This window comes from Castor canadensis, chromosome 2 (genome assembly GCF_047511655.1).
Source record: "Castor canadensis chromosome 2, mCasCan1.hap1v2, whole genome shotgun sequence".
Taxonomy (NCBI): Eukaryota; Metazoa; Chordata; class Mammalia; order Rodentia; family Castoridae; genus Castor; species Castor canadensis.
The window spans coordinates 134,882,169-134,908,462 of record NC_133387.1 but is presented as its reverse complement, the minus strand read 5'-3'; the positions used below and the strand labels follow the sequence as shown (position 1 = coordinate 134,908,462).

The 26,294-nt window shown below is 36.6% G+C and overlaps 1 protein-coding gene across 5 annotated transcripts in view; it reads right to left on the bottom strand.

The window, feature by feature from the left end:
- Positions 1-26,294, bottom strand: part of Ctdspl2 (CTD small phosphatase like 2) — an 81,409-nt gene that overhangs the window by 19,538 nt on the left and 35,577 nt on the right. Inside the window, exons 3-8 of one of the 5 annotated variants that reach the window (XM_074065852.1) lie at positions 25,520-25,658; positions 22,913-23,059; positions 12,281-12,496; positions 8,860-8,938; positions 8,046-8,157; positions 4,022-4,150 (exon numbers count right to left, since the gene is read on the bottom strand). In XM_074065852.1, coding sequence (XP_073921953.1) covers positions 4,022-4,150; positions 8,046-8,157; positions 8,860-8,938; positions 12,281-12,496; positions 22,913-23,059; positions 25,520-25,658 — 822 coding nt within the window. Of the gene's footprint in view, positions 1-4,021; positions 4,151-8,045; positions 8,158-8,859; positions 8,939-12,280; positions 12,497-22,912; positions 23,063-25,519; positions 25,659-26,294 lie in introns of all 5 variants that reach the window. The other 4 variants (XM_074065851.1, XM_074065854.1, XM_074065853.1 and 1 more) reach the window with 4 other exon arrangements.

Below are 26,294 nucleotides of genomic sequence, written 5' to 3'. Positions count from 1 at the left end.
ATCAAACATGTGCATTGGGAGTGATCATGCACTGACTTTTTCCAGATATCAAATACATTTGTATCGTTTTAGGAATAAATGCTCTCCCAGTAAGTTGTTATAAAGCAATTTTCAGAAAAAAAAAAAAAAAAAGCCAATTTAAAAAAATACACCAATTCAAATAAGAGTGCCATATTCTCACTTTAAAGTCAGTTTTCCTTTTGAATGACTTTTCTCCAAATAACAAAAACTATAATCTATCTAGTCCATATAGCGTCAGTACTAACATATGTCAACTGTTAATTTGACATGGATCATTTACATTTTTTATCCTCTTAAGAAATGGAATTCAAATACATACAAACCCATCCCTAAATAATCTACCTGCTCAAAAATTCTAAGACTTAAAGTAATCAAGTTTACTCCTACTTGCCAATCAAAGTAAGAGTTATGTATCATGAAGTCAGGCAATGTTTAAATGTGAATACTGGCTATCTCAAACTTCCCTCAAGCTTTGATCTGGAAAAAAAAAAAAAAAAAAAAAAAAACTAAGAAAGCCCACAACCAAATTACTGTAGATCTAATTTGAGTCTTCTCTATGTAGAAAAAAGAATTTTGATGAACATTTGATTACTTGCTTCCATTTATAATTTGGATACGTAAACTTACGGTATATACTCTCATAATTATCAGACTATGGGCCAGGAAACTATGGCCTGTTAGTCAAATCTAGCTCACCACTTATTTTTATTAAAAAGAAAAAAAAAAAGTGTAACCAACACACAACCATGCCTTTTAATTTATGGCTACTTTCATGTTGCAATGGCAGAAAAAGTAGTTGCAACAGAACTACAAAACCTAAAATTCTGGGCTGGGAGTGTGGCTCAAGTGGCAGAGCACCTGCCTAGCAAGCACAAAGTCCTGAGTTCAAATCCCAGTACCCCCCCAAAAAAAAATCCCTAAAATATTTACAATTAATCCTTTATGGAAAATTTGCTAACTCTTAACCTAGATAATTATCAAGACATTTAATACAATTTATACTTTAACTTGTTTGAAATGAAATAGAAATAATATATAGAATTAAAATTAGATATAGGTCAACCATAACGACCCAACACAAAAGGAAAACAAAAGTGAAATAAGTCCCAAGAGGGCAATTTACCTGGTCCCAATTCTGATTAAGAGGTTGATTCTATCTGAGCACTAAGCCAGGAGGGGCAGATTTGATATGTAACATACATATTCAAGAGTATATATAAATGCCATGGTTATGTCATGCAAACTTTATCTCAATAAAAAGATTTTTTTTTCCGGGGCAGGGAGAGGCAGTAATACTGGGGCTTGAACTCAGGGCCTTTACCTTGAACCACTCCAACAGCCCTATTTTTGTGAAGGATTTTTCGAGATAGGGTCGCGCAAACTTTTTGCCCGGGATGACTTTGAACTGCGATCCTCCTGATCTCTGCCTCCTGAGTAGCTAGGATTACAGGCGTGAGCCACTAGCACCCAGCAAGAATTTTTATTTTTATTTTTGGTGGTACTGGGGTTTGAACTCAGGGCCTTATGCTTGCTAGGCTTGCTAGTCAGGCGCTCTATCGCTTGAACCACTCCACCAGCCCTATTTTGTATTGGGTTTTTTTCAAGATAGAATTTCTCAATCTATTTGCCCAGGTTGGCTTTGAATCATAACCCTCCTGATTTCTGCCTCCTGTGTAGCTAGGATTAGAGGCATGGCGTGAGCCACCAGTGCCCAGTAATAAAACATTTTTAAGATAAAGAGTATATACAGTATTTTACAGGCTTCTACCTTTAAGTTGGCCACATTACAGTACAGTGGTTAAATATGGAAGTTACATCTTACCTAATAATGTGGTTTCTCCAAAATCTCTTAGATCATCTCAGACCCTTGTGTATATTTCTTCTTTGCCAGTAGATGGAGACAACACCACTGAAAGTTTAAAAGACATCATTCCCTGTTTAAAGGGAGCTTGCTGGTCTGAAAAAACTGGGGGAACCCTAACCCAAAGATTTCTTCATTTTTTAAAAGCAAAATAGAATGGCTATTCCAAAACCAGAAATCCAAAAGAATGTACCCAATATTAACTATGGACATCCTGATAAGCTTAATTAAAGGGGAACTAAATCTGTCCTTGAAGTAGTGAAGAAAATTAATATAAAAGTGTAATCATCTCCATAGCTTCTAAGGTTCAAACTTCCTGTTCATTGTTCTTTAGATTATTTTTCAGTTTCAGAAGTTGTAACTCAAAATATATAAGGAAAGAATTCTTAGAATTCCACAAAGGTAGAGGCAGTACATATATACCTTTTGTTAAGTAATAGTCATATGTACTGCTATAAGCCTTTTATTCAAAATAAGACAACTATCAAGATCCACATAAAATAAGAACATTTTAAAAGAAGAGTTAAAGCAGAAATGGTGGAAGCATAAGAAAAAATTTCAATTTTATGGTCATAAAACCATATTGGTCAAAGAACCCAATTTATCTACTTTCCATATTTCCCTACTAGTATTACATAAGCAACCAAAGAGCCATCTCTAAGAAATGTCAAATCTGAAAACTTAAGAAGTAATCTCAAAATCATTATCTGCCTACATTTTCCAAGTAGCTTTCCATTCCAAATTCAGAGATCTAAAAGCCACAGTCTTCAAATGCAATCTCCCAAAAAAGTCCCCCAAAACAAAAAGAAAACAATAAAAGTTTATTGAACTAAAAAGAGAAAACTTAAGTTACTGCCATACTATTTATATTTGCCACAAGACTCCTGTCCTTGAAGTGCACTAAACAAGAGCAATATATCTGGCAGAAAATATCCTATTAAGAAAAAGATTAGCCTTAAACCAAATAATAACCAGTTAAAAAAAAAATAAGGAAAATCTTAAAATCTTTTCTTTTTATCTACATTTTGATCATCTAATGATATTAGACTAAAATATCATCTAATGATATTTAGGATTAAAATCAGCTTACTAAAACGAGAGATGAATATAGTATTCAGGTATGACAACACCTATCTAAATTAAATTAGAACTGACAATTACTGAAAATAAATTCTCCTATGACTCTTACTAGATAAAATATTTGGTGAAGTCACCCTGAAGCACAAACTTCTATTTAACTTTGAATTTTTATGATTCCTGTGAGAAAGTAACTAAAATCTACCAAGAAAACTAAGACACATTCTAATTGCCTATTAGGAACACTTAAACAACCACAAAGACCGTTTCATTATCCACATGGAAAATGATCTGTGTGACTTTAATCCTTGGGGTGGCTTCCTCTCAACACACAACAACCTTTCTAAGCCTTCTCCAATCTTTCAACAACTGGTATGTATGAAGGTAAAGCTAATTAAATAACACAACCACCAACACGAAAAGGCACTATGCACTTTTTAAATAGCATCTCTTATGATAGAAAAATCTTAAAGACAAAGTAAACACTATGGCCAACACAGATAATCTTAATGATATTTATATTTTGTACTATTACCTGTCCATCAACATAGATGAGAAATGCTTATACCCAAATTCTTTACATAAAGCAGTGACTACTTGAGTGTCCTGAAATTCTGTGGTTTATATAAAAGTAGGCTCACCAAACTATAATCTTACAGAGTATATTACTATAGGAAATAAAAATGACCAACAAGGAATGAGTTTTCTTCATATTAATTGGATTTATGAAAAAAAACACCAGGTGTTAACCTGGCAGTCTCCTCTTGGGGATCTGCATCAGTGCTCCTGCCTCCACCTGCTGGCAAATAGATTATGAAACTAGCAGATATTACTGGGTAAGAAAAGTTAGTATTTTTTGGTAACAAATTAATGTTCCTTTATGTAACTATCTAGCATGATGCTACTTTGTGTTAACAGACCACTAAAATATTGATGAAATTCATTAGAAAGGCTACAGGAAAACACACTGACCATCACAAAAAAAGATTTGTTGTTGTTATTGTTGTTTACAATGTTAACTAATAGGTCAAAAATCAAGTTAAAAAAAAAAATCTTAGTTACCTGATAAATGACATCTTGGAAAAGGACTGGAAAAGTAAGTGCTGCATCTTCTAGCTCATTTAGACTACAGTGCACTAGTGTTTCATCCTTAAAAACAAAACAAAACAAAACAAAAACACAAAAACCATACTGAAAGAAACAAGATATTAAATGAAACTTTGACTCATACATACATACACACACACACACAATTTTTATTTCTTTATTTTGGTAGTACTGGAGTCTGAACTCAAGACCTCACACTTGCTAGGCAGATGCTCTACCAAATTTAGCCACTCTGCCAGCCCAACACACACATGTTTTGGTTTTGCCTTGTGTTACTGGAGTTTCAACTAAGGGCCTCATGCTTGCTAGGCAGGAACTCTACCACTTGAGCCATGCTGCCAACCGTCACTTTTTCCCACCATGCCAGCCTGAACTGCCATCCTCTCATTTATGTCTCTTGCATAGCTGGAATGGCAGTCACACACCACCATGCCCAGCTTATTGGCTAAGAATGAGCCTCACTAACTTATTGCCTGGGTTGGCCTCAAACTGTGATTCTACCACTCTCCACCTCCCTCAGCCACTGTTCCCAGCTTTTTTTGGGGACAGGGACTTACTATAGCTCAGGCTGGCCTCAAACTCAAGATCCTCCTGCCTCTGTCTTCCATCTTCAAATGGTAATTTTATGTGGTCATGATCACCAAAAAACATTACAGAACCCAATCATGTGGAATTTTGTATTTAAAATACATTACTAGTTGTGGCATCTCAATTTAGGATAGGATTTTCTAAAGTCACTGGTTCTCAAGTATAGTTCCTGGACCAATAAACATCACCAGTATCTGGGAACATTGTAGAAATGCAAGTGAAATTCTCCAGCTCCACTTAAGATGACTCACAAACAAGGCGAGGTTGCAGCTCAGCAATCTTTGTATTAATAAGCTATTCAGGCAACTCTGATGTATGCTCAAGTTTTAGAACCAGGGCTCTGAGTTTTGTTGCCAACTTTCTGTTAAAACCACTTGCAGATATATATATATAATTTTTTTTTCCCAGACAGTAACTCAGGGTACTATGCATCCCAAGCTGGTTATGAACTAGCAATCCTCCTGCCTCAACGTCCTGAGTGCATGTGCCACAGTGCCTGGCTTCATCTTCTTTTACTTGGGTATCAAACTACACATTTCAAGGCATTCACTTAGCATTTTTTAAAAAAAATGTGTTTCTTCCTATAAATGAATCAAATTCTACTACTAATTAATCAGCCTATATTCTTTTACCTACTTCTATAAAATCATTTATGCTTAGCCCATTATCTTTCCTTCTCTATTTATCCTTCACACTGAAATCAAAATAATCTGGCCAAACTTAACCACATTAACCTCTAACACCAAAATGTAGCAAAATTCCATTTTCTCCTTCCTTGCATATCAAATATGAACTGGTCAGTTTTGAAACTTTTCTTCCTCTTTTTACTTATCCTCTTAAAAATGTCTTAGGACTTCTGGGTCCTTCTTTTACATTTCTTTGCCTAGGCAAAAGCTATGGTGCTAAACTCCCAAAACAAAACTAAATTATATGATAGTTAAAAATCTGAAAGGAGATGGAGATCCAGAGGACTGCAGTTCAAGGCCAAGCAGACAAAAAGTTATTGCTCCCACCCCCTAATCTTAATAAGCCAAGTGTGGTGGTACACACCTGTGATTCCAACTACACAAGAGGCCAAGGGTGGGAAGACTGCATTCTGAAGCCAGCCCTGGGCAAAAACATGAGACCCTATCTAAAAATAACTAAAGCAAAAAGGGCTGGAGGCATGGCTCAAGTAGAGGAAGACTACCTGACAAGCATGCGGCCTCTAGTACAAATTCCAGTACTGTACTCAAAAGCAGGGTGGTAGAGGGGGTCTTTTTTCTCAAGATAAATTTTCTATGAAAACTAACTTACATCTCCAATTATAGGATACCAGTGTCAAATATTAAGCAATGAAGCATTTTCTTGTACAATCCAATACTGTTTTTGCTAATATCACAAAACTGTAAGCATAAGGTAAACTGGGTTACCAAAAGGTATGAAGTATTCAGTTTTCAAAGGTCTTCTAGGATCCAAAGTATGTGAACATGTATAAATACAGATTTATTTTTCAGACAGGAGTCTTGCCTGTTGCCTAGGCTGGACTTCAACCCCTGGGCTCAAGCCGATCTCCTGGCTCAGCCTCTCCAGAAGGTTCTGTAAGTATGAACAACCATATCCCACACCAGGCTCTTCAAAATATGAATTTTTAAATCACATCCAGTGAGCACACTGAAGGTTTTACTAGTCAGCAATAAGAAATTTTACTTTTGGTATTAGGTAATATGTAAAAATAAAAACAGGAGAAGGAATATGGTCTTACAGTTAACTCACTGAGACCCAAATTATATTTGGTCATTCAGTGAAACACAATCATGACAGAAAAAAAAAACAGGAAATTTTAAATTTAGGCATAAATCTAAGGAAATGAAATTATAATTTCTTAGGAGATTAAAAAAAAAAAGGTCAGGACTGGGGACATGGCTCAAGTTATAGAGCACCTATCTAATAAGTATGAGGCCCTGAATTCAAACCCCGGGGGCCACAAAAAGCACATTCATAAGCCACAGTAATCCTTAATGAAGATAAAAGTATTAATAAAATATATTTCTTTTTTTAAAAATAAAAAATCAAATCAGGAAAATGCTGCTGGCACACACCTGTAATTCTAGCTACTAAGGAGGCAGAGATCAGGAGGATCATGGTTCAAAGTCAACCTGGGCAAGTAGTTCCAGAGACCATATCTCAAAAAACAAAAACAAGCACAGAACAGGGCTCAGAGTGGCTCAAGTGGTAGAGTGCCTGCTTAGCAAGCATGAGGCTCTGAGTTCAAATCCCAGTACTACCAAAAAATTATATATATACACACACACACACATATACATACGTACATATGTGTGTGTGTGTGTGTGTGTATATATATAGAGAGAACTATATAAATAAAATCATTCAGGCACTGGTGGTAGAGACTGAGATCAGGAGGATTACTGTTCAAGGCCAGCCTGGGGAAACAGTTCATGAGACCTTATCTCCAAAACTACTAGAGCAAAAATGGACTGGAGGTGTGGGTCAAGAGGTAGAGCACCTACTTTGCTAGTGTGGAGTCCTGAGTTCAAACCCCAGTTCCACCAAATAAACAGAATCATGAGGCTGGGATATAACTCTGTTAAGAGCATTTCCCTAGCATATGTAAGCCCTAAATTTAATTCCCATCACCACAATAGATGACTGGATGGATGGCTGAATGGATGAACGGGAAAAAAATGACAGGTTCTCTGAATATGAGGAAAAGGTCTGGGCACAGTGTCTCATGCCTATAATCCCAAATACTTGGGAGGCAGAAATAAGATAATTATGGTTCTATGACAGCCCAGGCAAAAAAGTTAGCAAGACCTTATCCAAAGAACAAGCCAGGTGTGGTAGTACTCATTTGTAATCCTAGCTACACAAAAAAAGAGGATTGTGGTTCAAGGCTGGACCAGGGTACAAAGTACAAGAGCATATCTGAAAAGTAACTAAAGCAAAAAAGGGGGTATGCCACAGGTAGTAGAGCACCTACCTACCAAGTGTAAGGTGATGAGTTCAATGCCCAGTATGGGGGAGGGAGGGAATCAGATGGGGAAGAAAACTCATTTAAATATAAAAATTAAAGTCTAATTTATTCTCAAAGGTAACTGATCCATGGGGGGGAGAGATGATGGGGGGAATGTAAATAATGTACAATACAAGTCTAATCAGAATTGAACCACACCCCCCCAATATAATGAATATATCCTAATAAAAAAGGTAACTGATCCAACCAACCTTGAAACCCTGACATTAGTCTATATTTTAAAGACATTTCAGAACACCCAGAGCAATATTAAAGTAAGTATGATGGCTACTCACTTATTTTTGGCATTTTGGACTGTTATTTTAAAAAATAATTTAACCTCTTTATTCTTTCTACCTCAAAAAGTAATATACTTACCAAGTCTAAAACTAGGGAGAATTCTGGTGTGCTTCTTGTTTTCAGTGGAAGAGCAGGTTTCCTATTTAGTTGTTCTTCTGTCAGTGGTGGAACATGTTTGATGAAATAATACCTATAAATCAAGTTTGAAGAGTTTCAACATTTCTACTTATTATAAATATAAAACATATTACTAAATTTAGCCTATTTAAGAATCTTTAATCGAATAAAGCACATTTAACCCCACAAGCCAAATTTATGAAGCATGTAAGTGAAAATATACCAACTAATACCTCTGTAACTCAGTAAAATATCAATACCTAGAGGTTGCATGCTTTTCATAAAATAGATGCTCTTCCCTTACTACCAACCATAGGGTGACCTTGTGATAAAACCCATCTTAAGCTGAAAATTTCCTAAGATGAAAATACATTTAATAAAAAAAAAAAGTTTCATTAAAAATGCATTTAATATACCTAACCTATCAAGTACCAATGCTTAGGAGAGTGAGAAAATAATTGAGACAATGCATGATCACATGGCTGAATGGGAGCTGCAGCTCACTGTATAGCATCATGAAAGTATATCCTAGTATATTCTGATTGTCCTCCCGCGGTGGGGGAGGGGATCAAAGGGGGGAATTCTCTACTGAACGTACATCTGTTTTGAACCATCATGAAGTTGAAACATTGTTAAATAAAGACAAAAAAAATTTTTTTTGGCAGCATGGGATTTGAACTCAGGGCCTTATGCTTGCTAGGCAGGCACTCTTACCTCTTCAGCCACCCTGCCAGCCCAAAAGACAAAAAATTTAAAAACTAGAAAAAAAACTCACGGGTCAAATACTTCCCAGTCTTCTTCGTATGTGGCCTCTGCGTGGGCTGATGAATAACCACTCTCTGGAGTTACTGGTGCTATTTAATAAAATCATATACAAAAGGTTACTTTCATTTACTCAATGCTTCCCATCAAGTATACATTTTTACTGTTTCATTACATTAAATGAAATAAGGCAGGCACAGAAAGATAAATGATCTCACTTTTATACAATCTAAAAGTTGGTTTCATAGAAGCTGAGAATAGAATGGTGGTTACTAGAAGCTGGAGGCGGGGGAAGAGCTTGATCAATGGGTACCAAATTACAGTTAGGAGCAAGAAATCCTGGTGTTGGGCTCAGTACATAGCTCAAGTGGCAAAGTGCATACCTAGCAAACACCAGGCCCTGAGTTCAAACCCCAGTACCACCAAAAAAACCAAACCCAAACTGGTGTGCTGCTACTGCACAGCAGGTGACTTTAACAACATGTACAATATATTTCAAAAAGTTGAAAGAAAGGGTTTTGAACGCTTTCATCATCAAGAAATGATGTATGTTTGAGAAGATGCCTGATTTAAACATTATACAATGCATACATGTATTGAAATGTTACATGGCACAACAATTGAGGGGGTGAGATTGAGACAGTCTTGCTATGTAGCCCAGATTATACTCAAGACACATCATACAGCCCAGCCTAGCCTCAAACTCATAACCATCCTACCTCAGTTACCCCCCCACCAGTGCTGGTAATTCAGGATTGTGCCATCTTGCTCAGCATTTTCTGTGTGAGACAAGGTCTCACTATTATAGCTCAAGATGGCCTCAAACTCACAATCCTCATGCCTCAGCCTCCCAAGCATTGGGAATATGTGTAATTTTTTATTTTTCATGAAATGATTAAAAAGAAGTCTATAAACCCCATAAAGACTTAAGAAAAAAATCTACGTATACTTCTCCTAGGAATCTCAAATCTATCTGTCTTGTTAAAAAGTAGACATCATGGTTTTAGAAAAATCAGTTCACTTCTAACTTACAAGCAACTTAATAATTAAGAAGCAATTGTACATTCTGTGCTACATAGTTCATTCTGTTTGGGATAAGAATGTGTCAATTGATAGAACTTTAGAAATATTATGCTGAAAGTTTTGAGATAGTAATTATAATAAATTGAAGGAAAGACAAAAGTCCCTTATAAGCTAAACACGTAAGGTGTCAGACAAAAGTTTAAGGTTGAATCCATTCTTCTATAGAAATGGAATGTTGGTGGATAATAATCTTTTAGGATAAAAACTACCCTTTTTAATATTTAGCATGTATTAACTCCTTTTCAGACAAAGTTAGTATGTGTAATGTTCAATGAATGGTATCAGGTATCTAACAGAATTTTTATTCATCCGTGACAATTAGACAAGGAGATAATGAGAGATCAACCAGCTTCTTGTTTTGAATTCCAGTTAACCCCAGAAAAAAGAGTATTTGAGCTCCTATATGTTAAGTATTTTTCATGTTTCATGCATTTAGCATTCAACACCCTGTATTACTGTTTGTTTTGTTTGGTTTGGTAGTACTGGAGTTTGAACTAAGGGTCTCACACTTGCTAGGCAGGTTCTCTATCACTTAAGCCACATCTCCAGCCCCTATTTATTATGATTTATTCCAGACAGGTCTCACAGTGTAGCCCAGGCTAACCTATAACTCTCAGTCCTCCTGCCTCAGCCTCCCGAGTGCTGGAATCACAGGTGTGCACCACACCAAGCCTGGCTCTTTATTTATTTTGAACTACTTATTTTTAAAGTGGGGTTTCATTATGTTGCCCAAGCTGGTCTTGAATTTTCAGGCTCAAGTGATCCTTTTGACTCAGCCACAGAAGTACCTGGTATTACAGGGATACACTACTACACCTAGCTGTTTTAAAGCTAAGAATACTGTGTTTCAAATTGGTAAGAGCTTAAATAAGTTGTACAGAGTCACAGAGCCAAGTAAGTGAGAGAGCCAGCCTTCTAACCTTCCTGTTCTCTTTGGCTACACTCTCAAGGTTCAGAAAAAGTGACACTCATATGTCATGTGTCATTCATATGTATCTTTTAAGATCAATAACTGTTATCTCCATCAGTCTTTACACTTTACCCTAGTAACTGCAATGTGTCACCATGTCATTTTGGTAACTTATTTATAATAGCACTCCTATATTGTACAGAAATTTTTTTGTATACTTGGTTCTTTAATTAGATTATGAACTCTTCAGGGTCAAGGAGCACATCCTACTCATCTTTATCAACAGTGCCCAAAAAACAGATGCTCAAATGAGGAAATAGATGAATGAGAAAACTACAGCAAGTCTTACTTTCCCTTTCTGTAACAACTAAGGTTGCAGAAATCCCTTCTCCATCTCCACAGTCAACAGAAAAAAAGAAATACAAAAACTTACACAAAAGCACATAAATCACACAAGAAGCCTACAACCATGGACTTTATAACTTTACTATTCCAGCCTTATAATATGAGGCAAAGTAACCAGCATAAAATAATAGGACAAAGGTAAGTCAATTTCCAAGTTTACCCATTCAAGATGAACCATTCATTCATAATATTGTTGATCTGCTTGTTATATTCAGTAGCATTCTTAAATTTGGGGCACAATTACAGATGTGAACTATAAATATCTTTTACTGGATGAATTTAAAATAAATTATTTCCTCTGTTGCTTTTCTCTTCTTCATATTGGTATTACTGGATTGTGTTATACAGAAGTTTCATTTTTCTTTTAAATGTTTTTCAGTGTTTTTTTTAAAGTTTCTTCTTTGTATCTAAAGAAGTATATTATTCTACTTCCTTATACCAAATTGTATCTCCTAACTAATACACATTTACTGGGCTCTCTCAAATACCTGGCACCACAGAAACAGAAATCAAATCCAAGATAAAATCTCTGCCCCAAAGGGAGAACATGGCCATGCTTAGTTTTATTTCACCGTTAGGAACGAGCACAATTTCATTTTACACCTTTTATGAGTGTCTATCACGGCTCTCAGAGGTGGTAAATCCAGCTGATCTCACATTCCCACATTTCAATGGCACCTGGCTCAGGAATGCAACAATTATGTTAGGGTGTAAGAATCCAGAGTCTGACTGCAAAGCTTGAGTTTAAGATCCAGAACAGAAGTCCTTTGGGGACTGGGAGTGTCATTTATGTATGGAACAAATCTAAAGGTATGATACTAAATTGATCTAGGTGGAGACCTCACATCCAAGAGTCTAAGACTAGTGCACATAATGACTGGGTCTTTGGGACAAAGTTTTATTTCCAATTTTAATTTTTGCTAACTTCAAAGAAGAAAGACTTATGCATTTAATTTGCTCATTTAAGAAAAAACTATGAAATTTGATATTTTTATAAATATTCACGAAAGTGTATTAAAAAAGGAAATTTCTTCACCTGTAAGGGGTGGGATATCACGGTTAACTGTTTCTTCTGCTTCTTCTAAACCATTATTTATCGAGGGCCTCACTTGAACTGCTTGATTTGAGTAAGCTGCTCCATTAGTTGATGTCGTGGTACTGGTAGTGATCTCATCCACCTGTTCCATATCAAGTTGTTTTACTATCTCTTCAGCTTCCACAGCCTGTCCTGGGGAATCTGATCCTGATGTTCCTGAAATCATGATTCAGTGTTCTATCAATCATTTAAACTCAAAGGTTTAGAAAACCTACATAAAATTATCACTATACAATTTATTTATTTAGACTGAGAATTCAAACAGGAACAAATCTGAGGATACCACTGTTTAGTGAGTGTTTTATAGGCATTCTAAACAATGAGAAGTAAATATTTTACGCCGGGTGCTGGTGGCTCATGCCTGTGATCCTAGCTACTCAGCAGGCAGAGATCAGGAGGATCAAGGTTCAAAGCCAACCCGGGCAGATCGTTCATGAGACTCTAACTCAAAAAAAACCTTATCACAAAACAAAAACAAACAAACAAACAAATGCTGGCACAGATGGCTCACATCTGCAATCCTAGCAACTCAGGAGGCAGAGAGCAGGAGGATCGCAGTTCAAAAGCGAGCGTAGGCAAATAGTTCGAAAAACCTTATCTCGAAAATTCCTAACACAAAAAGGGCTGGTGGAGTGGCTCAAGGTGTAAGCCCTGAGTTCAAAACCCAGAACCACAAAAAAAAAAAAAGGGTAGTATTTACAGTTTTTAACTTCTCAAATAGTTTAGAAACATTTATAGTCAAATAACCACAATTTAAAACTTTTCATTAAAGCAAATATCATTTACTAAGTATGTACTATGTCAAGGGCATTTTATATATATGAATATATAATATATTCATTTATATATAATATGAAATGAATATGAGATAATGAATATTATCTTCAAACAGTTCATAAGGATTCTAAGCATTCTAGCTATTGTGGAAAATTGTAGTTTTTCAACTAGAAGTAGTTATCCAAGAATGTGCTAAGTGTTCCCCTAACCATGAGAACACTTTTATTAAAAGACAGGACAACTTCTCAACAAAACTCCTTATCAATAATAAAGAACTGAAGTTATCCAATTCTTCCACTATGAAATGATCCCAACTCTGTGTCCTTTAGGAATCTCTCAAATGTCATTTTAAAGAACAAAAGTAACAAAATCAACTTCCAGTATTTTCAACTTCCTTACAGAATGGATTTCTTCTCCCTTGCCACTTTAAATTTAACCTCTTTCCTAAAAACGTCTCTTTGCCCGATACCCTCCCTGTCAATGCTATGTATTCTCCCCATACCCAGTATATTTACTGAATCAGATTTCATTTATCTTCATTGCTGCTGCCAGATGACAGATTTTCCACTAATGTATGTGGGGGAGGGAGGTGCCTGCTTTTTGAGACTGATGTTATTATGACTATATAATTCTTTACTTATCTTCATTGCTGTCATCTACCATATACTACCAGGATACTCTCAATGATAGAAGTTCAACACATAGCTACTGGTTTAGCACTCTATTTAATGTGGTATTTTCACTTGCTGTTATTACAGGTGATGTCAATGACTCATCCAATGACTAATCCTCAAAGTTCTTGCCCTCCTGAGCTCCATCTATCTTCACTTACACTGCTCTTTAGCAGTTATTACAATGGCCATAAGCTCGAAATCAACACTAGCTGTTCACCTCTAAAACCTAAGATATATTAGGTACAATGTAAAATTAATATATTAATCCCTTACCACAACCTCTTAACATTTATCAATTATCAGTCAGATTCCTATTATATGTGATAAACACCAGTCTCTTTTATTCCAAGCACATCCCTTAACAGCTTCTTCCCTACCCTCCTCACTTTGATTTCATTTATCACTAGCCCACTCTCAAGCCAGTCCCCTCAGCTTTCTTATCCCTTATCCTTCCACTAACATCCATCAAGAAATTCCTCTCCAATCAATGTAACCAACAAGCATCACAGGCTACTAAAGGAAAGCATACAATTATAAAGCCTGGTCATACTTCAAATAACACTCCTCCATTGTTAACCAGGCATGTATGCTGCTCAGCACTTTCATGTCTCACCTACTTTCTAGAGCACCCATGATAAACATTCACTATTCTCTTCAAGATCCTGCCACTAGTACGACTTCAGTAAATAAACCAGGTTCTCTTTGAAGGAAAAAATTCTCTATCAAATATCAACTCCTTCTTCCCTAAACATCTTCATCTGCACACACCTCTAGAGCTTCTTTCCTACAGCACCAGGAAAAGAAGTTTCTCCATCGTGCTTCAATTTAAATCTTATAATCTATTCTTTTGATCTCTATCAATAGTTTCTAGAAACTTTCTCCATTAGTTTTCTTTCCTCTATTTTCAACCTCTTCCTATTAGGCTCTTCTCTCAGGCATAAAAATATGCTTGGCTCTCACAAATACAAACTATGCGTGTGACTTCTGCAGTTTTTCTTAAACAACTCAAGCTTCTCATAAAAATAATCTATACTTGCTGCCTCCTTTCTAATTCCCCATTCTCTTTTGCTAACTCGATACTGGGCTTCCAAATCTAAGTATCCCTCTGAAATTGTTCTGGAAAAGAAACCAATGATCTTCGCAATGTCAGATTCATATTCCTTTTTCTTATCTTCGTAATTGTTTGACCTGTATTTGGGTATTGTCTCTTTCTTTGGTGTCTAAGAAGTCCCTCCTGACTTCCTCATGCCATCTTCTTTTGTTGACTGCTCTTAATTTTTCCAGCCATAAAATGTTTTTCCCCCAAATTCTAGTCTTGGTTGGCTGAACCAAATAAACCATTTGCTCTACTGGTTTCAGATCACTCCTACAAGCAAAGATACCATGGTCTACTGCTTAAATCCTGAAACCTAAGGTTGATGCTGGAATGACAAATTGCTTACTAGACATTTTGAGTTGATTGTTTCATACCATCTCAAATCAGCATGGCTCAAATTAAACTCAATTATCTCCAGAAAACTTTATTCTCCTTGAATTTTCTAACTTTCATTTTCTTAACTGCTCCTCTTTCATCTCTACTCTGTGCTCAAAACTAGTGCATTTTATGTTCTCTTACCTTTCCTCTCCTTTCTGATACTATGATTAAAGCTTCATCTAGCAAGGTGCTGGTGGCTCACACCTGTAATCCTACCTACTCAGTAGGCAAAATCAGGAGGATCACAGTTTGAAGCCAACCTGGGCAAAAAGACCCTATATCGGAAAAAACCCTTCACCAAAAAGGGCTGATGGAGTGGCTCAAGGTGTAGGCCCTGAGTTCAAGCCCCAGTACCACAAAAAAAAAAAGTCTCATATGAACTACTACAAGTCTTAATTTCTCCCTCTCTCAAGCCTCTTTAGAATCTAGCCTACATAATACTGCTAAAGTGAGCTTTACCAAACATAAATCTAGCTACATTATTCACCAGTTTAAAACCTTTTAATCATTCCTCACTGAAGACAAAGTTCAAACATATTGTTAGCTATATTATATGACTTCAACCTTAACCCTTCTCAAACGAATAGTTTCACACTAGAAAGATTTTCTCAAATACATTACGCTATTTCTTGTGGCAGGGTCTTTCCACATACTGCTCTTTCTATCTAGCATGCCTTTTACCACCTTTCAAGATCCAACTTTTCTCATGCTTCGTAGGTAGGCACTCTACCATTTGAGTCATGCCCCCAGCTCTCAAGATCCAACTTTTCTATCCAAACTTTTGTGAACTACTGACCCAATCACCCAGAAAATATGACATTCTGCTAATTCAATACCCCACTGTCCCATACCTCTATTAATGCATCTACCAAATTTACTATAGTCAATTAAATACCTATCTTGTAAAAAGCTCCTTGAGCGTAGGGGGTCATTTGTTGATGATTTTTAAATCACCAATAATTAATAATGAACATTAGAGAGGTTCAATAAATATTTTTTGGTGAACAGAAACCTTTAAATTGCCCTTGATACTAAAGTATAATTATCCCATTTCAAAGATTAAGAGTCAAAAGAATTTAAAGAACTAGTGTAAGGTAATGGGTAAAGTGTTTCAGAAGTAGAAATTTTTTTAAATTTTTATTGCTTTATTATTGATATGTGCATACAATGCTTGGGTCATTTCTCCCCCCTATCTCCACCCCCTCCCTTCCCACCCACTCCACACCCTCCCTCTCCCCCCACCCCCTCGAAACCTGGCAGAAACTATTTTGCCCTTATCTCTAATTTTGTTGAAGACAGAGTATAAGCAATAATAGGAAGGAACAAGGGTTTTTGCTAGTGGAGATAAGAATAGCTATACAGGGAATTGACTCGCATTGATTTCCTGTGCATGTCTGTTACCTTCTAGGTTAATACTTTTTGATCTAACCTTTTCTCTAGTTCCTGGTCCCCTTCTCGTATTGGCCTCAGTTGCTTTTAAGGTATCTGCTTTACTTTTTTTTTTTATTGTTTTATTATTCATATGTGCATACAAGGCTTGGGTCATTTCTCCCCCCTGTCCCCACCCCCTCCCTTCCCACCCACTCCACCCCCTCCCTCTCCCTCCCACCCCCTCAATACCTGACAGAAACTATTTTGCCCTTATCTCTAATTTACTTGAAGAGAGAGTATAAGCCATAATAGGAAAGAACAAGGGTTTTTGCTGGTTGAGATAAGGATAGCTATACAGGGAGTTGACTAACATTAATTTCCTGTGCATGTCTGTTACCTTCTAGGTTAATTCTTTTTGATCTAACCTTTTCTCTAGTTCCTGGTCCCCTTTGCCTATTGACCTCAGTTGTTTTTAAGGTATCTGCTTTAGTTTCTCTGAATTGTGGGCAACAAATGCTAGCTAATTTTTTAGGTGTCTTACCTATCCTCACACCTCCCTTGTGTGCTCTCGCTTTTATCATGTGCTCATAGTCTAATCCCATTGTTGTGTTTGCCCTTGATCTAATGTCCACATATGAGGGAGAACATACGATTTTTGGTCTTTGGGGCCAGGCTAACCTCACTCAGAATGATATTCTCCAATTCCATTCATTTACCAGCGAATGATAACACTTCGTTCTTCTTCATGGCTGCATAGAATTCCATTGTGTATAGATACCACATTTTCTTGATCCATTCGTCAGTAGTGGGGCATCTTGGCTGTTTCCATAACTTGGCTATTGTGAATAGTTCCACAATAAACATGGGCGTGCAGGTGCCTCTGGAGTAACCTGTGTCACAGTCTTTTGGGTATATCCCCAAGAGTGGTATTGCTGGATCAAATGGTAGATCAATGTCTAGCTTTTTAAGTAGCCTCCAAAATTTGTCCAGAGTGGTTGTACTAGTTTACATTCCCACCAACAGTGTAAGAGGGTTCCTTTTCCCCCCCCGCATCCTCGCCAACACCTGTTCTTGGTGGTGTTGCTGATGATGGCTATTCTAACAGGGGTGAGGTGGAATCTTAATGTGGTTTTAATTTGCATTTCCTTTATTGCTAGAGATGGTGAGCATTTTTTCATGTGTTTTTTGGCCATTTGAATTTCTTCTTTTGAGAAAGTTCTGTTTAGTTCACTTGCCCATTTCTTTATTGGTTCATTAGTTTTGGGAGAATTTAGTTTTTTAAGTTCCCTATATATTCTGGTTATCGGTCCTTTGTCTGATGTGTAGCTGGCAAATATTTTCTCCCACTCTGTGGGTGTTCTCTTCAGTTTAGAGACCATTTCTTTTGATGAACAGAAGCTTTTTAGTTTTATGAAGTCCCATTTATCTATGCTATCTCTTAGTTGCTGTGCTGCTGGGGTTTCATTGAGAAAGTTCTTACCTATACCTACGAATTCCAGAGTATTTCCTACTCTTTCCTGTATCAACTTTAGAGTTTGTGGTCTGATATGAAGATCCTTGATCCATTTTGAGTTAATCTTGGTATAGGGTGATATACATGGATCTAGTTTCAGTTTTTTGCAGACTGCTAACCAGTTTTCCCAGCAGTTTTTGTTGAAGAGGCTGCTATTTCTCCATCGTATATTTTTAGCTCCTTTGTCAAAGATAAGTTGGTTATAGTTGTGTGGCTTCCTATCTGGGTCCACTATTCTGTTCCACTGGTCTTCATGTCTGTTTTTGTGCCAGTACCATGCTGTTTTTATTGTTACTGCTTTGTAATATAGTTTGAAGTCACGTATTGTGATACCTCCTGCATTGTTCTTTTGACTGAGTATTGCCTTGGCTATTCGTGGCTTCCTGTGTTTCCATATAAATTTCACGGTAGAGTTTTCTACCTCTTTAATGAATGTCATTGGAATTTTGATGGGAATTGCATTAAACATGTAGATTACTTTTGGGAGTATCGACATTTTTACTATGTTGATTCTACCAATCCATGAGCATGGGAGATCTCTCCACTTTCTATAGTCTTCCTCAATCTCTTTCTTCAGAGGCGTATAGTTTTTCTTGTAGAGGTCGTTCACATCTTTTGTTAGGTTTACACCTAGGTATTTGATTTTTTTTGAGGCTATTATAAATGGAATTGTTTTCATATATTCTTTTTCAGTTTGTTCATTATTGGTGTATAGAAATGCTAATGATTTTTCTATGTTGATTTTATATCCTGCTACCTTGCTGTAGCTATTGATGGTGTCTTGGAGCTTCTGAGTAGAGTTTTTGGGTCTTTGAGGTATAGGATCATGTCATCTGCAAATAGGGATATTTTGACAGTTTCTTTACCTATTTGTGTTCCTTTTATTCCTTCTTCTTGCCTAACTGCCCTAGCTAGGAATTCCAGTACTATGTTGAATAGGAGTGGAGATAGTGGACATCCTTGTCTAGTTCCTGATTTTGGAGGGAATGGTTTTAGTTTTTCTCCGTTAAGTATAATGCTGGCTGTAGGTTTGTCATATATAGCTTTTATAATGTTGAGGTACTATCCTTCTATTCCTAGTTTTCTTAGATCTTTTATCATGAAATGGTGTTGGATTTTATCAAAGGCTTTTTCTGCATCTATTGAAATGATCAAGTGGTTTTTGTCTTTGCTTCTATTAATGTGGTGTATTACATTTATTAATTTTCATATGTTGAACCACCCCTGCATTCCTGGGATGAAGCCTACTTGGTCGTGGTGAATAATCTTTTTGATGTGTTGTTGAATTTGGTTTGCCATTATTTTGAGGATTTTTGCTTCAATGTTCATTAAGGAGATTGGCCTAAAGTTCTCCTTATTGGAGGTGTCTTTGCTTGGTTTTGGGATAATTGTAATATTGGCTTCATAAATTGTGTTAGGTAGTTTTCCTTCCCTTTCTATTTCGTGGAACAGTTTAAGGAGGGTTGGTATCAGTTCTTCAGAAGTAGAATTTTAAAACAAATTAATTTCGGGGCTAGGGGCTTAGTTCAAGTGGTAGAGCTCTTGCCTATCAGGTGCAAGCCCCTGGGTGCAGTCTATAAGAGGTGGGGGTTGTGGATGGGAGTTTATCTAACATCAAAGTCTATTCTGTTCCTATTAGATCATTTTAATACATGCTTATATATGTCCAGGAAATGGAGAGTTAAATAAAGCTAAAGGAAATTTTCAGTTTTGTTTTGTGTTGTTTCCCTTGTAGAAGTTCATAGTCCTGTAATTTGTTAATATGCAGTATTTCCTTCCTCAGAAAATGTGAAGGATATCATACCATTCTACCTTTTTAAAATTATACTACTATCCAGAAATAAAGATTAGAATTTAAATAATCAGCCAACAAGCCTTTAATGAACCTTCCATGGACCCAATAATATACCAAATATCTTGGTAGATGCAAAAATAAAGACATTATCTCTTGTCCTAAATTAATCTAGAAATTATCACATATGAAAACATAGGACACTAGCCAAGTCATTAAAAAAAATGAGGAGTTGGGCTGGGATGTAGCTCGGTGGTACAGCGCTTGCCTAGCATGCCTGAGGCCCTGGGTTCGATCCCAGCACCAAAAAAGAAAAGACAAAAAAAAAAAAAACCTCTCCCCAAAAAAAAAAAAAAAAAAAAAAAATGAGGAGTAAGAATTTAATGCTGATTCTTTTTGCAAACACATAATGAAACCTTCAATTCACTTGATCAGGGTAGTTTTACTATTGTGTGAAACCAACCCAATTCATTCAAATAAGATGAATTAATTATTTTTCTGGAATGAAATTCCCTGGGGAGGCGGGATCAAGCAAATGACAGTAAAAATTAACTGTTACAAAAAAAATAGTCATATGGCTTCAACTCACTTTAAAGATGCTCAGAAAATTCCATTTTAATGATCTAGAACATTGAAGATGTTTCTGATTTTCTCCTGTATACTTTTTTTTTTTTCATTCATATGTGCATACAAGGCTTGGGTCATTTCTCCCCCCTGCCCCCACCCCTCCCTTCCCACCCACTCCGCCCCCTCCCTCTCCCCCCTACCCCATCAATACCCAGCAGAAACTATTTTGCCCTTATTTCTAATTTTGTTGTAGAGAGAGTATAAGCCATAATAGGAAGGAACAAGGGTTTTTGCTGGTTGAGATAAGGATAGCTATACAGAGAGTTGACTCACGTTAATTTCCTGTGCGTGTGTGTTACCTTCCAGGTTAATTCTTTTTGACCTCACCTTTTCTCTAGTTCCTGGTCCCCTTTTCCTGTTGGCCTCAGTTGCTTTTAAGGTATCTGCTTTAGTTTCTCTGCGTTAAGGGCAACAAATGTTAACTAATTTTTTTAGGTGTCTTACCTATCCTCACCCCTCCCTTGTGTGCTAAAGCTTTTATCATGTGCTCAAAGTCCAACCCCCTTGTTGTGTTTGCCCTTGATCTAATGTCCGCATATGAGGGAGAACATACGATTTTTGATCTTTTGGGCCAGGCTAACCTCACTCAGAATGATGTTCTCCAATTCCATCCATTTACCAGCGAATGATAACATTTTGTTCTTCATGGCATTGTGTATAGATACCACATTTTCTTAATCCATTCGTCAGTAGTGGGGCATCTTGGCTGTTTCCATAACTTGGCTATTGTGAATAGTGCCACAATAAACATGGGTGTGCAGGTGCCTCTGGAGTAACCTGTGTCACAGTCTTTTGGGTATTATCCCCAAGAGTGGTATTGCTGGATCAAATGGTAGATCAATGTCTAGCTTTTTAAGGAGCCTCCAAATTTTTTTCCAGAGTGGTTGTACTAATTTACACTACCACCAACAGTGTAAGAGGGTTCCTTTTCCCCCCCCGCATCCTCGCCAACACCTGTTCTTGGTGGTGTTGCTGATGATGGCTATTCTAACAGGGGTGAGGTGGAATCTTAATGTGGTTTTAATTTGCATTTCCTTTATTGCTAGAGATGGTGAGCATTTTTTCATGTGTTTTTTGGCCATTTGAATTTCTTCTTTTGAGAAAGTTCTGTTTAGTTCACTTGCCCATTTCTTTATTGGTTCATTAGTTTTGGGAGAATTTAGTTTTTTAAGTTCCCTATATATTCTGGTTATCGGTCCTTTGTCTGATGTGTAGCTGGCAAATATTTTCTCCCACTCTGTGGGTGTTCTCTTCAGTTTAGAGACCATTTCTTTTGATGAACAGAAGCTTTTTAGTTTTATGAGGTCCCATTTATCTATGCTATCTCTTAGTTGCTGTGCTGCTGGGGTTTCATTGAGAAAGTTCTTACCTATACCTACGAATTCCAGAGTATTTCCTACTCTTTCCTGTATCAACTTTAGAGTTTGTGGTCTGATATTAAGATCCTTGATCCATTTTGAGTTAATCTTGGTATAGGGTGATATACATGGATCTAGTTTCAGTTTTTTGCAGAATGCTAACCAGTTTTCCCAGCAGTTTTTGTTGAAGAGGCTGCTATTTCTCCATCGTATATTTTTAGCTCCTTTGTCAAAGATAAGTTGGTTATAGTTGTGTGGCTTCCTATCTGGGTCCACTATTCTGTTCCACTGGTCTTCATGTCTGTTTTTGTGCCAGTACCATGCTGTTTTTATTGTTATTGTTTTGTAATATAGTTTGAAGTCACGTATTGTGATACCTCCTGCATTGTTCTTTTGACTGAGTATTGCCTTGGCTATTCGTGGCTTCCTGTGTTTCCATATAAATTTCACGGTAGAGTTTTCTAAGTCTTTAATGAATGTCATTGGGATGTTGATGGGAATTGCATTAAACATGTAGATTACTTTTGGGAGTATCGACATTTTTGCTATGCTGAATCTACTAATCCATCCTGTATACTCCTGAAGGATTACAGAACTCGCCCCAACCCAAAAAAAATAAAAATTGTCTCTTTAGCCCAAAGTCTATCATCTAGCTTTTCAGATAATGAAAGCTGAATTTATCACAAAAGAATTAAACGTAACTTCATTGTTTCAGTCATTTAAAAATGCTTTTAAAGGAACTGTGTATTTTTTTAAGTTGCAGACAAATATGAAGGTAAAATATGCTTATAAAATAAAGATCTTTTAAAAACTAGAAAATGGTTGGGGATATAGCTCAGTGGTTTAGTGTTTGCCTTGCATGAATGAGGCCCTGAGTTCAATCTCCAGTACCATAAAAATAAATAAATAAAACTAGAAAAACCATGAATTTTTCAATCCCAAATTATAGCTACTACTTAACCATAAAAAAAATGAATTATACTTACCATTTTTATTTGCTGGTGAAAAAAAGTTGAAAACAGGAGAAAATATGGTCCCTAACAATGTAGTCCTTGGTGGACTGCCAGAGGAAGGATTATCGTCTAATTTCCCATTCTGTTTTACATGTTGATTTGTCATTTCATAACTACCAGCTTCTAAGAAAGAAACAGAAGAAAAAAGTCACGATGTAGAAAAAACATTGACTTTCAGTTTCAGGAGTGCTTACTAAAGAAATCTTGACATAAATTACTTAGAAATCAAATTATTTTAGTTTCAATGATTTATAAATGCTAACATTTACTGAGTCTTTTTCAAAGCAGCTTTACATCTAATCAACACGTTACAGCAGAAAATTAAGAAAATTCTTTGTAAGGAAGCAAACAAGTTACTAATGCCAAAAATATAAAAACAAGATTCGGGTTTTGTTTACATTTTGTACTTCATGAAACCTTCCTACACATCTATTTCTAACAAATAACAGCTAAATGATTAGAGGCAACATAACTGCTGTAAAGCAGATTAACAATGTCAAAATTTACTTATCTGGCTGGCAGTGTCTCAAGTGGTAGAAAACCAGCCTCGCATGTGTGAGGCCCTACATTCAAACCCCCTACTGGGGAACAAAAAAAATTTTTTTTTACTTATTTGGGCTCAATAATACACACTTGTCCTAACATGTGAAAGACCCCATATTAGATCTCAAGCTCCCCCAAAAAACAAATTAAGACATTATGTGGGGGCTGGCGGTATAGTCCAGGGGCCATGTACCTACCTAGTATGCATAGGTCTGCGGTTCAATCCCCAATACCACCAAAATCAAAACAAAGATGTACTAATGGGTATTAAGGCACCATTTCAGCCAGTTGTTTTTAAGGTGTATGGTTTGGTTTGGTTTTGGTACTGGGGTTTCAACTTGGGGCCTTGTGCTTGCTAGGCAGGCCCTCTACCCCTTGAGCTATACACCCAACCTCTATGTTTCTTGTAAATAAAATTTTTCACAAATATTTAAGAAATATAAAATCAAACAATTTTTTGGATTCATCCTTATTTAACCCTCTACAACCTCACTTGTTGTCTATCACTTTTTTTTCCTTCTTTGCTGTAGCTTCCTTTTTTTGGCTGGGGGGGGGGGTTGCATCAGTACTGGGGTTTGAACTCAGGGCCTCATGCTTGCTAGGCAAGCACTCTACCACTTGAGCCACTCCACCAGCCCTCCTTCTTTACTACAACTTTTAAAACTTCTTTCTTGCTGTCTTCTGTGTTGTCTCCTTTTTCTCCACTTTGGTCACTTCCAACAATAAAGATACATTATACTGCACTGGGGAGGAGGGAGAAAAACTATTATTACTGTTTTGTTTAAGACAGGTATGGTTAAAAGTGTATTCTGGGCTCTTGAATGTCTTGTTCTCTACTTGTCTTTAATGTTTTCTCCTGCTTTCTGACCGTGAGGAGCTTCTCAGATATATAATAAGTTACTAAAAGGATTTTTCAACAGCTAGTACTACTGACATTCTGGCATAATTCTTTGTGGTGAGAGGCTGTACTGAACATTATAGGATGTTTAATACCATCCCTGTCTTCTTCTTGGCTAAATGTTTCATGCAACCCTCCAGAGATTATGACAACTATAAAGGTGTCTGGATAGAGAACAATGTCCCATGGAAACTAAAGCACCCATAGTTAAGAACTGCTGTCCTAAGTGAGAACTAAGTTGGGAACTGCTGGCCTAAGTACCCTCTCAGCTCAAACAGCATGACCTAGAAACAAATATTTGGACACATTTCAATTAAATTAAATCACAATTATTACTAATTTAAGAAATAAGCCTGTTAGAGATCAAAAATGTTGACCCCTATCAATTTTTTGAGGGGGTGTTGGGAATCTAACCCAGGACCTTACACATATATTCTACCACTGAGATATACCCTAAGCCCCATCCATATATGTTTTATACTAAACAGTGTAAATCTTGTTTCTTCATCTGATTTAAATTCAAAGTAAAAAATTTTTAGGAAAATGAATTTTTTTATTTCATGCTACTAATATTTAGTATGAAATAAGACTACTAAAAATAAGGCAAAAATTATTCAAAGTACATCTGTCTTGTTCAGGGGGTGTGGTAATGGGGACTGAACTCAGGGCCTCTAGCAAACACTCTAACACTTGAGCCATCCCCACCCCCTTTACTTTTACTTTTTCAATACAGTCTCAAGCTTCGCCCATAAAGTCTTCTAATCATGATCTGTCCCCAAAGTAATGGATTTCAAGTATGTGCCACCACACTTGGCTTGCTTTTGAAATAGGGTACCATTAACTTCTGCCCAAGCTGCCCTAGAACTACGAACTTCCTATCTCTGCCTCCCGGGTTGCTAGAATTACAAACATGTACCACCATGCCTGGTCCTTTGTCTCTGTTTTTTGAGATAGGGTCTCACTATATAGCCCTGACTGGCCTCAAACTCACAATTCTGCTGCCTCAGCCTCACAGAACTGGGATTACAAAGCATATGCCACCAAATCTGACCTCAAAGTAGATTTTTAAAAACAAAGAACATGACAGAGAGATCTCTGCTTACACCTTTAAAAAACACAATATCTAAATATGAACAAACCTCCATTTACTTGACTTTTCCGTCTTACTCGAGATAACTGTTTGTTAGGCTTTTCTCCTGCTCTTGGTGTTGATGTGATCAAATTATTATCTATATCACGTTCAATTCTACTCCGTTTCGAAGGATTTTCTCTCTCTTCCTTAAGATATAAGAAGAAAAAAACATGCACTGAGCACATTCTGTTGAACTGATATTTTTTAAATGATGAAACACAGTATTTAATGTTTTCCCCTAGTTTTCATATTCTGAAGAAACAAAATGCAATTAACACGAAAGAGCGGTTTTTAAAAAAACAAAAAAATTTAACAGTGCTAAAAAAGCATTAATGCAGTTATAATCAACAAATAATTACAGCATCCCCACAATTCAAATTCTCTCAAGACTCCCCTAAATTGTCCATGCTATTAAAATACTGAACTGTACAATGTGCTCTGAATTTTCAGCCGAACTTCCTTTTTAAAAAACTGTTCTAAAGAACACAGATTATTCTCTTGAGCACTCAGTGTAGGAAGGGATCCTCACTGAACCTGCTGGCATTCATGTATTATCAAAACACAAGGCTTGCCACTGTCATGCCCTCACTGCCAGCCTCTACTATTTAAATGCTCAAATTAACACCGAGAAGTTTATCTGCCCTTTAGCAAAAGACCTCTGTTTGTTGCCTTATTTGGAGTAAGTCCATATGACAAGTTTATATTATTCTTACAGTATGATTGACTAAAAGAATGCACTCTTCCAAGCATTACTCTAATTTATTTTTCCCCATTTAGACATC